Here is a 13955-nt window from a genome sequence, read left to right as displayed (position 1 = left end):
ACCAGCTGGCTAACAACTGACAATTGAACAACTTTGAAAAAAAGTTGTTACAGATTATCACACGAATTCTCCCCCCTGCGCCGCAGTCACATTATGACTATACAAAAACACAGCGAAAGTTGGTATTGCAATACAACGGATACATGAAAATAAATGCAGCCCGATACTGCACAATGACAATTCAATCACTTTAATTAACATAATACAATCAAGCCTAACACTGTAAATATCAATTCAATCACGTAATTGAACAAGGAAACAGTAGGCTGAGCGAGTCTGCCACCTTTTTGGAACCGCCTCAATTGGCGTCTGCAAACAAGTTTCTGGTTACCTTGACACTGCTCCAGCTGAGAGAGGGGGGGGGGGGGGAAGAGAAAAAAAACACTTCCTGGTTTGCATAACTAAAGTCAAACGCCTCTTAAACAAAAATAAGCAACGAAAATTAAAATACGTGGCACCTGACGTGGTTTAAACCAGCGGAGAAAAAAGTTTTTAAAAAAAGGAAAATGATCTAGGTCACAGGCTGGCCTACTGCTGCAAGGAGGAACCAACCTCTCTCCTCTTGAATCTCCATGCTGTCTCGAAAAGTGCAAGTGATATTAGTGTTGTTCCCTTCGACGAAATGTCTGATGTTAAATGTTCTTTTTTTTTAAAAAACACAATAAAAAGCGCCAATTTCTCACAGTGACTGCAGCTCAGGCCATGTTGTTTCCAGGTAAACTCGCACAGCCATGGGAGCCTGTACATTTAAACCACCTCTCGCTGCTGATTGGCTCCCACCCGCTCATCACCAACCGCCCACTGCCGGAACATGCGTCATAAGCTGGGACTATCTCTCCCCAAAAATGTTTTCTTCCCTCACCCGCTGCCCATCAAATATAAACCGCTGCGGCCGCAATAGCTCACCCATTAGATTATTTTAATCGGCGCGCCGTTAATTTATGCGCGCGTTTTCCCCTCCTCGCCCTGAGAGTTTGATTGACGTCATCCCCGTCGTCAAGGGGAAAAAGCCTCTTCTCGCTCATTCGTAATCACCACCGCCACGCAAAGTAGTTCCTGTCAAAAAAAAAAATCGGAAAGCGAAACATTTTTCTTGTTTTTTTTTTAGAAATGCACTCGGAAAAGGGATTACATTCATTTTGGGAATAGTTTAAAATTGCAGGAAAGGGGCCGATAAGCGGGCATGGGGGGGGGGGGAGGGGGGAGGAATGTGGTATTTGGGTCAGAGTTGGTGCTACGTAGCTTTTGAATTGCGGAGGGATACGCGGGTGACGTAATGAGTTCCGGGCGGTGAGCCTGCCCTCTCTCTTTCGCCGGCATTTACTAAAGGCGGACAAGGAACCGGCATTTTAGCTTCAGCTCCACAGCCTGCGCTTGAGCCCATCTTTATATACACGGGTTCCACAAAAAAAAACACCTCGAGCGCTGAAGAAATTCTCATCTCTTTTCCCACCCGTCTCCTTTTTTTTTTCCCAATGATGCCTGGTTATGATAGAGGTGACCGTAATCGAGAGCGCGGCGGGTAAGTTCGTTTTTGTGTGGGGAAAAGAAAAAATCGATGCGTTTGCTCAATGAGGAAGAGCGAGAGAGGAGGGCGGAAAAAAAAAAGCCGGTTCCGTTTTGATGGCTCGGGAAAAATGCCGGGCGAAAGAGAGAGAGAGAAGGAGCGGCTGCCATACGGTCGGTTAAAAAAGACCGGCCGGTGTTTGTGCGCGACGTAGTTAACCGGGGGGGGGGGGGGGGGGGGAATAATTTTTTTTAATGAAAAAATTGGGAATTTGACACTAACCTGTTTTCAATTTGAATATCGGTCCCGTTCCATTTCCTCTCAATAGCGCCACGAAATAAATTTTTTATTTTTTAAAATTTTTATATATTTTTCCGGTTCTCCATTTGACCTCGTGTCGCAGGTTTCCTCCTTGTACTGCTGTATCTAAAATGGCCGGGGGATGGAGAGGGGCAGAAAATGGCTCTTAAGCCACCTGGTGAACGGCTCGCTGCGTTTCCCTGTGTGATGTCAGGGCTTTGTACCGGTCTGCCGTGCTCGGCTATATATATATATTTTTTTTTTGTTGTGTGTTCAAGTGTAAATTTTTAATTTTGTAAAAATTTTTTTTTTTTTTAAAAAGGTTCGGTTCGAGTGGACCCCGCTTCGGCGGCAGCAGAAACGCGCCTCCTCCCGGTAGGAAATTCGGGCAGCCGGGGGAGAAGCTGAGGAAAAGAAAATGGGACATGGAAGAGTTGCCCAAATTCGAGAAGAACTTCTACGTCGAGCACATGGACGTGGTGAACCGGACTATGGTACATAAGCCCTTGAAATAAACTGCCAAAGTCAGTGCTAGTTAGTTAGTTAGTTAGTTCCGGAAGAAGGCAGTGACAGTCTCTGAATTGAACAGTTCATTTGCAGCTATGGGGGTTTATAAGGGGAATGTCAATTTAAAAAAAAACATATATATGTTAGCGATATCGGGAGGAAATGTAAAGTTGTTGGATAATGTAAGTGGATGTTGCTATGACGCACGTGTTTGTGGGTGATGGGTTATTCTAGGTGTGCCAATACCGGTGATTCATTCCTGTTAGTCACGAATGGACCGTCGACTTTCCCCGCCCACTGTAATCTATATGACTGAGCAGATAATTGTTTCCGTAAGTTTAGTGTACTATAGTTAGCATTCTGATCTAATGTTCGGTTTCCCCCTGGTGGACGTGTCTTTTAATGGTTGAGGGAGTCACTCTAGACCAAAAATCTTTCCGTGAAGTGTCAGTAGTGGTTTTTGCACTTCCCATTTGGTTTGATTTCTTGGGCTTTCTGGCATGAACTTCACTTTATCTAATGTCCAATTTTTCCTTTTTTTAAAAAAAATATGCGTTATGGACATGCCCTAATACATCTAATGCAAATGGATACTATGGGTGGATCTGTATTGATGCAGTTAAAATAGAACTTCAAAAGGTAACTGTATCTCTGACACTATTGTTAACCATTGATTCAACAGGAAATTGAACAGTACAGAAGAAGCAAAGAAATCACAGTAAAAGGGCTTGGTTGTCCTAAACCAGTTTTCACCTTTGTTGAAGCAAGTTTCCCCAGTAAGTATGGAATACAAATACATTATAGAAACTGTAACTATACATCTATATTTTGGTTAACTTTGTAGCAAATATCCTAGATGTAGTAAAACATCCCTTTACACTACCAGAACTGAGTTGTGATCCTTGTGGTCAGAATGTTAATTGCATACGTTATGAACTTCTATTGATTTTAGTTTAGGTGTATAAAATAAGATGGCATTAGTGTAAGCCCTTAATCTGATGTGATTACTGCTGCAGTCTCAAATAACTTCAATGAGTAGCTATGCCATGCACTGAGTTAGCTGATTTTGGGTTATGATGGTGCTTAAATTGGCCAGAATGTCCCTATTCAGCAGGGTAAAATTGCCCAAGAATTTGGCTCCCAACTACTATTCCACAACTCAATGGGAGTGTAAATTTCAGATGAGATTAAGTTGGTCATCAATATATGATTTGAGTTGCCTGTAGCACTGTATGGGATGAATGTCTGGGAGAGGGAAATGAGGGGGACATTCGTCCATATTGGAATAACTGGATTCTAGTTTTGGAGGTCTCGTTATATACTGTGGGTTAATTTAAGGTGGGTGGAGAGATTCTGAAGTTCATTCCCAGGAGACACATTACTGGTTTTAAATACAAATTCTGCTGGAGTGATTCACTTGGGAGTATTTTCTACTGTTTCTGTACAACATTCAATCTTTCAAAATTTAATCAGCTGTGTATTGTGAGGCAGGAAGTCTTGTCATTTTTCTTAGTTGCCTTGGAGACCCACCTCTAGTATACTGGAGCAACTCTGTAGGGAATGACAGGAGGGGAGGGAACACCAAACTATCCTGGATCATTCTGGAGCTGTCAGCTGCTACATCACTGCTTTAAAGTTCTGTCCCAGTTGTCCTATGGAGCTACTCTTGAATATTTTAGTGACCAGTGAGGATCTTGGCTGTAGAAAATTAACAGGCAATTAAAATTTTACTGTTGGCAGTTAAAACTTTCACCTAAAATCTTTTCCTCCTCCTTTCTCCTTTTCCTCTTCCTCCCTTCCCCCCCCCCACACACAGCATATGTATTGGATGTTCTAATGCAGCAGAATTTCACAGAACCAACTGCTATTCAGGCTCAAGGTTGGCCTGTTGCACTTAGTGGCAAGGACATGGTTGGAATTGCACAGACTGGATCTGGTAAAACACTTGCTGTAAGTATAACTAGCTATAATTTTGAGCTACTTGTGCACTGTTGGCTTGCCTGAGCCAGAAGGTTTAGGGTTCATGCCCAATTCCAGCACTTGAGCTCATATCCTGGACTACTGCTTCAATGCAGTACTGAGGCAGTGCTGCATTGTTACAAGTGCAATATTTTGGCCATGGCATTAAACTAAGGCCCTATTTGTCCTCTTGTATTTCTCTCGACCAATGGTGTTCTTCTTAATGCTATGCTGGCCAGCATTTATCCCTCAACTGGTGTTGCCAAATGTAATTCCTGTTTAGTCTCATTGTGTATGGGACCTGGCTGTCTGCAAATTGGCTGGTTTGTTTGCCTATAGTAATTTAATTAAGTATTTTTGACTAAACCAGTTTGGGACATCCTGAGAATGTGAAGGGCACTAAGTGGAAGTGTCTCTAATTTGCATTCTTTGGATTTATCCTGACCTATCTTAGAAAGTGAGTTTAAAATGGTATCGATGGCCATTTTTGAAACTCTCCCCATCTGTCCCTCTAATTTCTGAACTATATAATTAAATCATCTTTGCAACGGTATTAATGTTTCTCAAATTCTTTGCAGTACTTGTTGCCTGCCATTGTTCACATAAATCACCAGCCTTTCCTGGAACGTGGAGATGGTCCCATAGTAAGTTGCAAGCTACTTTACTTGTATTGCAAGAATTGCTAGCAGATTGAAATTTGACACACTTATGAACTTGTTTTGTTTTTTTCCTTCAGTGTTTGGTTCTGGCACCGACCAGGGAGCTGGCTCAACAAGTACAACATGTGGCGCACGATTATGGAAGAGTATCCCGCCTAAAATCTACATGTATTTATGGAGGAGCGCCAAAGGGCCCACAAATTCGGGATCTTGAAAGAGGTATTATGTCTTCAATATTTAAAAAAAAACTCAGTAATGCTCTTGAGAAATCAATGGCTTAACTACCTTCTATGCTGTAGGTGTGGAGATCTGCATTGCAACACCTGGTAGATTGATAGACTTTTTGGAAGCTGGCAAGACAAATCTTAGGAGATGCACATATCTGGTACTTGATGAGGCAGACCGTATGCTTGACATGGGCTTTGAACCACAAATCAGGAAAATTGTTGAACAAATCAGGGTAAGTGACAAATTTTATTTTGAAATACTATTTTTCTTGTAATAGGACCCACAATTTAAATGTTTGCCATAAATTGTTCAAAATGTCTGACTAATTAATCTGTTCAGAGCTGAGCCATTTTGAAGCTAGTTACAAATTTCTTTCTGTTGCAATTCAGTAGTTGCCCATGAGTGTCACTATAGAGCAGTTGAAGTTTGGAAAAGCAGGTTAAGGTTAGCTGTAACTTATCTGCTTTTTGTCCAATTTTTAGATTAATATCTGGTTTGGGGATGTGGGTTAATATAGAACTAAAATTGATTTCCTGTTGTCTCCTCTTGCCTGGCATGCTCTTGATCTGTGCATTGTGCATTTTTGCTAGCTGCCTTTAGTGGACCAGTTTTTGTGCATAACAATTTCTTTTCTAAATAGCCTGACAGACAAACGTTGATGTGGAGTGCAACTTGGCCCAAAGAAGTTCGGCAGTTGGCTGAAGACTTCTTGAAGGAATATGTTCAGATTAACATTGGCGCATTGGAACTTAGTGCCAATCACAACATCCTGCAGATTATAGATGTGTGCCAAGAGGTTGAGAAAGATGACAAGTAAGTGAGATTTGGATAAGTATTGATGTGTAAATCTTTCCCCTACAGTGCACCACTTCCATTATAAAGGGAAGCCTAGGCCTTTTCTTGGAATTTTAATGCATAAACTGGAATTTGGTGTCTCTTCAATGTAGCAGCCTGGTGGGTACTTTATCTTGGAAATCATTTTACAGATGGAGCACTTGCCCTCCCAGTCTATATTGTGGTTTCTGGGTCAAGTTAAAGCCTATGCAGTTGCTTCCCATCAGTGAAACTACTGGAGTAGCCTGAGAGTAAGAGCCCAGACTCTAGCATCTCTGATTTGTAACTTTTCTATCTAATGCAATTTCTTCCCCTCAAAAGGAATGCTTTGGAAGTATTCCAGAAGTATGGGCATACATTTTGAATGTGATTGCGAACACATGATACTCATGGGGTTCCTGAAGTTAGTTCATTTTTCTCCAGTAATGGTGGCACTCTTTGGTAAGAGGACCTGACAGTTTGAAGAACCTGGCTAGATGTTCTTGTCTCTAGTAGTAAGCTGTGGAGTTGGCTTCATATCCAAGCTTCACCTGTTCATGCACCTAAACTTTCCTGGTTATTGAACAGGGACAAAAAAACTGCAGTCCAATGATTTAAGGTCCATTGCTCTGGCTCCATCATGGGCATCCCTTCGAATCAAGGAAGACTGGCTTCCACTCTTAAAATGAGTCCTTGGGTGGCTGAACAGTCCTATGCGAACCACAGTCCCTGTTGCAGGTGGGACAGATGGTTGTTGAGGGAAAGGGTGGGTGGGACATGTTTGCTGCATGCTCTTTCCGCTGCCTGTGCTAGATTTCTGCATGCTCTCGGCGATGAGACTTGGTGCTCGGCGTCCTCCCAGATGCGCTTCCTCCATTTGGGGTGGTCTTTGGCCAGGGACTCCCAGATGTCAGTGGGAATGTTGCACTTTATCAGGGAGGCTTTGAGGGTGTCCTTGTAAAGTTCCCTCTGCCCACTTTTGGCTCATTTGCTGTAAAGGAGTTCTGAGTAGAGTGCTTGCTTTGGGAGTCTGGTGTCTGGCATGCAAACTATGTGGCCCACCCATTAATTTGATAGCAATTGGATAGTCAATATATGCTTTAGGCCTGTGTCTTGGTTCTATACTATGAATTTACATTACATAAAGAATTTTTAATTCCAAGAACATTTATGATTAAACTAGAGTTCTTGAGTCTAGATCTTTTTTAAACCAAAACTATTGCTGCTTTGTAAACTTCTAGGTTGCTGAGGTTGATGGAGGAAATAATGAGTGAAAAAGAAAACAAAACTATCATTTTTGTGGAGACTAAACGGAGATGTGATGAGCTTACAAGGCGAATGAGGAGAGATGGGTGAGCAGTTAATCTTTCAATTTGCCAGCAAGTTTTAATCACTTGATACAGGATGTTCTGTAATTGGTATCTTGTATCAAATATCAAAATACTGAGCTAAAGTGTCACTTGAAATGTATTCTGCTTCCTTGCTCAAACCTCTGTTGTCTGAACAGATGTTTGGGTTATTTTCGTGAACTTGAGTAGACATAGCTTTTGTTTAAACTTCCTTTTGCATATACGGTGTCCATTTGGAACTGGTGCCAAAGTGAATAGTTTTCAGTGTAGAAAAATGGTTGCATTTGCAACAGCACAAATAGTATAATGTGGGTGGGGCGGGGAGGAATACAAACTAGATATCTATTTAAAAATAAATGTCACGTGTTGAGCAGCTTACTTCGACATCATACACACTTTAGCTGTTCAGTAGCCTCCACAATTGTAGAATCTGAAGTCTCCATGTCGGACCAGCATGAAATAAGCAGACATTCACTAGATATGATGTACCACAACTACTCGGGCACGCCTGTTGCCTGAGTCCCCAAATTATGGATGGGTGACTATCAATAATATGAAAAAAATTAACATTAATCTCAATTCAAATTTTGATGCTAAATTGCCACCTTGCTTAATTCAAATGACCAGATAATGACTCCATCCAAAAAGGGCTTTGAATTCAGAAGTGTTGTATAAACTATTCAGTGCTCCAGTCGCATGACACTTTCATTTTAATCTATGCATTTAGCTTAATTGAATTGGCAGGATAATGCAGACCTAGCATAGAAAAAGAATTCTGCAAATTGCGGTGACTTACTGAGCACCTCCTAACTTGTACAGTTCAGTAACATCTACCTGCCTGGAAAATGGATTTGAGTAGTTTGCAGGATGAGGAACTTTATGCATAGTTTTACATTATTTTATGCACTTGATTTTTTGATGGTGTCTTTCATTGTAATCTGTTTCCTGCTGTAGATGGCCAGCGATGTGTATTCATGGTGATAAGAGTCAGCCAGAGCGTGACTGGGTTCTAAATGGTAAGCAGTGCTCTAGCTTGAACACAAACCTTTTAAGTTTCTAGGTGTGTATGGGTCTTAACATTTTTTTTATTTTTCCAATAGAGTTTCGGTCAGGCAAGGCACCAATCCTTATTGCTACAGATGTTGCATCCAGAGGTTTAGGTTAGTAAAGCCAATTCAACTTCTGCCTTTCCCCACTTTATTCAAAGATTTAAAGAAAGTATATCATTGCTTTCTTTAACATTTCTTTGCGTTTTTTTTTCTAAGTTGTGTAAAGGTGCAGTCTTTGTGGCAGGGCCTAGGCATGACAGTTCGAGGATTCGAGAGGGGGAAGGAGGACTAATCGATGTGATCGGCTGGCAGCTACCCAGTCGAGTACAGAGATGCTGAGCAGAGAGCATTGTGTGCCAGTAATCTTCAAAAGGCGGAATGGTCAACATTAACCCGCCACCCTAAAATCTGTTCTCGCCCTGGATGACGTGAAGCACTTACCACTCTTATTCATTAAATCTTTGGTTCATTTGTTTACTTATATTAACTCTGCATTATGCCCTAGTTTCATTTTTTCCTTTAGTTAGCTAAATTATAACTTTTTTTTACAAGTTGTAGCGAGGTTGCCAAAATAGTGGTGTGCCGAACAAGTGTCTTGTTGTTAAACTTTGTTCAATGCTTCATGTTTGTTTTTTTTTAAATGGAGAGCAGTGTTAATGTCAGTAAGATCCTCTTTTTTTTTTCCAGAAATTGGTGGTGAGTACTGGCACAAGTTAGTGAAAGATTGGTAGATCCCAGCTTTAGACAACACTGATAATCTAGCAGTGTAATGCCCTCATAACTTCTGAAGTTCCTCCCTCACCTAATGCACATTAAGTCATGTCAGGACCTGCCAAACAGAGACATTTTCTCAAGTGAACACTGGCTTCTTAGAAGTGCTTGCCTAGACAAGATGTCAAAAGGAAAACTCAGTAGGGAGGTATTGGGGATATAGGTGTCCATTGGGCTCTGTTTAATTGTAGTCTATTTTGGTCTTGGCAAGACGTGCAGTGTGGCCTGAATCCTGAGCTTCTCATGAATGTGTAGGAAGGACCTTGCCTGACTGTTCTAAGGTCCTGAATGGCACATGAAGAGGCAACAATGGGCCCAACTGTGTAGAAGCATCCGGATGTCACTTGATAACATGTGGGGAGTTCGCTGACTGGGAATGGACTAGTGAATGCATACTCCCAATGGTAAGATCTCAAAGTATCTCTAAGATTTTGGGTTGTTTTTTTTAAGGGGAGTGTGCATTGTTTTCTCTTCCCACAGTAGTATTCCCACAGGATTTGAACTAAGGGTTGTTTAACATTTGCTTTACAGTCATGATGCTGCAGCTGGTTGCTCACTTGCTAACTTCTGTTTTTGATCTGACTGTTGTGGTGTGCATAATTTGCACCTGCTTTTGCAATACTGCAACACTTTACAGATGTTGAAGATGTGAAATTTGTCATCAATTATGACTACCCTAACTCCTCTGAAGACTATATTCACCGCATTGGGCGAACTGCCCGCAGTTCCAAAACTGGCACAGCTTACACGTTCTTTACTCCTGGCAACATAAAGCAAGCAAATGACCTTATCTCTGTGCTTCGTGAGGCAAATCAGGCTATCAACCCAAAGCTAATTCAGATGGTGGAAGACAGAGGTTCAGGTAACTATATTTGGCAAGAAATTTGCATTTAAGTAATTTATAATAAATTTTGACTAAACTGAGATTTCAATAGAAACCTTCATTTTAACATCTTGCTTTTAGTGTAGAAAATTTCCTAGGTCCAAAATTGGTTGGTTTTGGGGGGGGGGGGGAGTGGGGAAGTGGTTAAGAATAAGAATATCCATATCTAGCCAAAGGAGAGATTAGACCAGCTTTGGGCAAGTGAGTTTTAAAGTAACACAGGGACTGAGGAGGCTGAAAACATGGCTGCCACTGATAGGGGTTGGGTGTGGACAGGCAGAAGAAAGGTGATGCACAATTGGCTGGAGAAGTGTGATATTACTGGGGTTGAGATGGTTGGAGACAGTGGATGGGCAAGGCCAAGGAGCAATTCAAAGCAGGATAAGAATGTCAAACTGAGGCATGGGAGAACTAGAAGCTAATGTAGGCAATCGGGGATGGGGAGGAGTATGTATATGTGTGTGAGAGACACTTGGGGTGGTAGGATGTAAATGGCAGTTTTTTGATTGTATTGACATTGAGGATGGGAGACCATCCAGATGGGGTCAGATGCAGGCAGTTAAAGGTGGCCTTTTTGGGAAGGATGTGGGGGCTGGATGCTCAAGTTTGGGTTATGCTGGATGCCATGGTTGTGAATAGTCTGATTCAGCCTGAGTTAGTCAGTTTGGTATTGGAGGAGGTGGCAGTTGGTGAAGCATGCAGTTTGATTTCATAAGTAATCTGCATGTCAGTAAATGTAAGATTGTGCACAGGTCTCAAAGGTTGGTCATTTTGTAATTGTACTAAATTTTTTTTTTTATACAGGTCGTTCCAGGGGTAGGGGTGGCTATAAAGATGATCGCCGTGATGACCGAAGAGACAGATTCTCTGGTTCCAACAGGGGTGGGGGTTATAATGGTTTTAGGAATAGGGATGGCCTGGACAGGGCATATGGACTAGGAAGCAGGGAGAATGGTTTTAATTCACAAAGTTACACCTCAGCCAGCCAAAATGCCTTTGGCTCTGGGAAATTCGGCTCCACGAACAGTTTTGCAAGTATATCTCGGTTTGGAAATTCCTCTAGTTATCCAGGATCTGTGAACCAGGGAGCTAGTGCATATGGCAATCAGAGTCAGAATGGTTACAAGGCTGTCGGTAGCAAAGTCCAGCAATTTGGAAGTAGTCAAACCATGCAAAGCAATGGCATTGGTCAACAGCAGTCAGTGGGAGCTCCTTATCAGTATCCACCCCCACCTTTGATGGGAATGGGTTTCCAGACGCAGACTGGCTACCCTATGCCTCTTGCGTATGCAGGAATGCAGAAGTAACTTATTTGAACTAGATGTTGAGTTTTTTCATTCTCTTCTGACTTGTACTGTAACTTTTTGTTTTGAGGAGAGGATGAGAAAGTTCTTTAATATTAGAAACCATTGATATTCCAGGAAAGACTGCAGTGCAGCAGTAGGATTGGTGCACTTTCCCCACTATTTAATTTTTTTTTGTTACTTTACATTCCTTGGAAATTTTTTGTTAGTGTTTTTTCTATTAGAATGGCAGATTAATATTATACAAGTTTAACTTATGCATAAAGTACCACAGCGTATGTAAAGATGCATGTCCTTCCAATAAGGAAGTTTGAGAGTCTTGGAGTTCTGTATGTATGTAACTGCCAAAGTGTCATTTTAAATAAAACTCAAAATATTTGGATTCCTTTGCCTTTTAATTGAGCATGAATAATGCACTTCAGTTTACACACTTGGGTTAATTGCATGTCCTGAAGTAGTAGTTAGTACCCTAATTTGTGATTACATGATTCCAGTTGCTTGCATAAGTAAATGCACAGTACCTTAGAGGTCACTAATACAGGTTCTAAAAGGTTCTTCAATGTCTGTATTGTAAGGCCATTGTACAATTTAAGGGTATCCTGATGTATTTGAAGTAATTCCTTTTTCCTTGGATTAAACTATTGAATGCTCTGATCAGACCACACCTACAGGACTGCACAATTCTGGTCATTGAGGTATTCAGAGCCCTGGAGGCTGTTCAAGGAATGTACCCTTCTATTGAATCTTCTGAGAAAACTAATTTAATAAATACTAACTTATCCCCAAGAATAATCCAGCAGAAGCTCAATATTCATTCAACTTTGGCCTGCCGGTCTCCAGAGAAAACAACCTTGTCCTCAGCAACACAGGGACATCCTTTACCATTTCCTACAACTATCTCAAATGCCAAACACAATTTCCCACCCTTTTTTTGAGGGAGGTGTACATTCCATACTGTACATCAAGGAAAGTATTGTCATGGGGTATAGTTTAACTTCACTTTAAAACCCATATCTGCTAGTTCTATGCTTACTGACCAAGTTAAGCAATCTACTTGCATCTTAAATACTTGCATTTTTATAGTGCCTTTCATGGCCACCTGACATCCCAATGAGGTACCAGATCTGTTTGTGGTGATTGGGGGGCGGGGGGAAATAAATATTGGCCATGATTTGAAATAGTGCCACAGGATCTTTTATATCCATTTGAGTGTAAATGAGGCCTCAGTTGAATGTCTCTGAAAGATAGCACCTCTGACAGACCTGCAATACTATATCTGTTTGAGACAATGGGGGATCATGAGTGCATTTGAGGTTTTCTAATATAAACAAGATGCTGGTAAACTGGTTAAGCAGCATCTGTGCTAAAAAAACCATTAACGTTTCAGATCGCTGACCTTTTGTCAAACTGAAAAATGTTAGATGTAACAGTATAGTATTTCCAGCATTTTGTTTCGGATTTCCAGCATCTGCAGTATTTTGCCTTCTATGATGTTTGATCAGTATAATTTATTGTGCACAGAAGAGTGGTAGCTACTCACTGCTCTGCCACCTGCACCAAGGGGAAGAATGCAATGGTTAAACATTTACATCTCTTGGTTGGGGGAAAAAGTCAGTCTGGCATGTTTAGGCCTCAGTGCCTTTTTTTTAAAAAAAGGTCGAACCAGTTAGTTCAGTGATACTGATTTAAGGTGACGGTAGGCCCTTCATGAGTAGGGATGGGGAAATGGGTAAATCTTGCTGTAAAAACCTTGTCCTCTACAGTCATGTTTCTTGTAAACTACACCACTATTGATGTACAATTGATCATATCTTGTGATCAGACCACCTTTGGGAAGAAAGGAAACATGCATGTGTGGAGTCACAGAATCCAGTAAACTGGTCTTATTGGTCAGGCCACAGCATCATGCTATAACATTTATTATCCAAAATCTATTCTGAGCATGGGGACTGCTTATGAGTGATTTGTGATGCTGAAATTTGAGTATCTACTGCAGGCTGAAATTTGTAGTCTGCCCTACCAGTGATCTTGATTAAAATAATTTACTTGGTGTCAAATATCCTTGGGTTAGATCCCATTATTTGCTAGATATGTTGCCAACAATTTAACATAACTTGCAACAAAGGGATTTAACATTTGCTGTGTTTAAATTTTTAAAATTCTCCCAATTTACCTTACTTTTTCTGAACACTGAATCAGGCTGGGATTAATTTTTTTCAAGGTACTTAGTTCAAATAGCAATTCTCTTGAACCAAGACAATGGGTGCAGGGTCCAATCCTGTTTACTGTATATGTGTACTCTTCCAAGAGTAGTAATCATGACGGAACTATGGTTAATTCATTCCTCCCGCTCTAGTAAAGGGGCACTGGTGTCATTTTAATATCTCATCACTAACTTTTATTTTAGAACCCACAGTTCTGGGGGGGGGGGGGGTGGTGAGAGTTGGCACATTGCCACCTCCTTGGTAAAGTAGGGGTCTAAATGTTAATTTTATCTGCTGCTCCATATCCTATGTCGCAATTGTAAGCCAGAATTGGGATTTGAAAGGTTGCACACGAATGTCCAACTATGTCAGGACATTGCTCCCATTTTACATGGGATTTGAGTCATTTGATATGCAAATGG

General features: G+C 41.2%; 1 protein-coding gene across 2 annotated transcripts; it reads left to right on the top strand.

The window, feature by feature from the left end:
* Positions 1–1300: 1300 nt before the first annotated feature.
* Positions 1301–11711, top strand: LOC139243424 (probable ATP-dependent RNA helicase DDX5). Of its 2 annotated transcripts, none has more exons than XR_011589569.1 (13): positions 1301–1522; positions 2130–2301; positions 2997–3090; positions 4131–4264; positions 4852–4917; positions 5010–5151; positions 5232–5392; positions 5801–5973; positions 7215–7325; positions 8277–8338; positions 8423–8482; positions 9354–9546; positions 9780–9866. XR_011589569.1 is itself a non-coding variant. In XM_070870768.1 (13 exons), exons 1-13 carry the CDS (start codon positions 1476–1478, stop codon positions 11330–11332), a joined length of 1950 nt encoding a protein of 649 aa, XP_070726869.1. In that variant the 5' UTR covers positions 1303–1475; the 3' UTR covers positions 11333–11711. The 2 variants fall into 2 exon arrangements, 1 of the variants encoding a protein (XP_070726869.1); XM_070870768.1 differs by lacking the exon at positions 9354–9546 and adding an exon at positions 10830–11711 and having other exon boundaries at positions 1303–1522; positions 9780–10004.
* The last annotated feature ends 2244 nt before the right edge of the window (positions 11712–13955 follow it).

This window comes from Pristiophorus japonicus, unplaced genomic scaffold (assembly GCF_044704955.1).
Source record: "Pristiophorus japonicus isolate sPriJap1 unplaced genomic scaffold, sPriJap1.hap1 HAP1_SCAFFOLD_1689, whole genome shotgun sequence".
In the NCBI taxonomy this organism is placed as follows: Eukaryota; Metazoa; Chordata; class Chondrichthyes; family Pristiophoridae; genus Pristiophorus; species Pristiophorus japonicus.
Note: the sequence above shows the minus strand (reverse complement) of the source record. Positions and strands in the feature narration are given on the sequence as shown.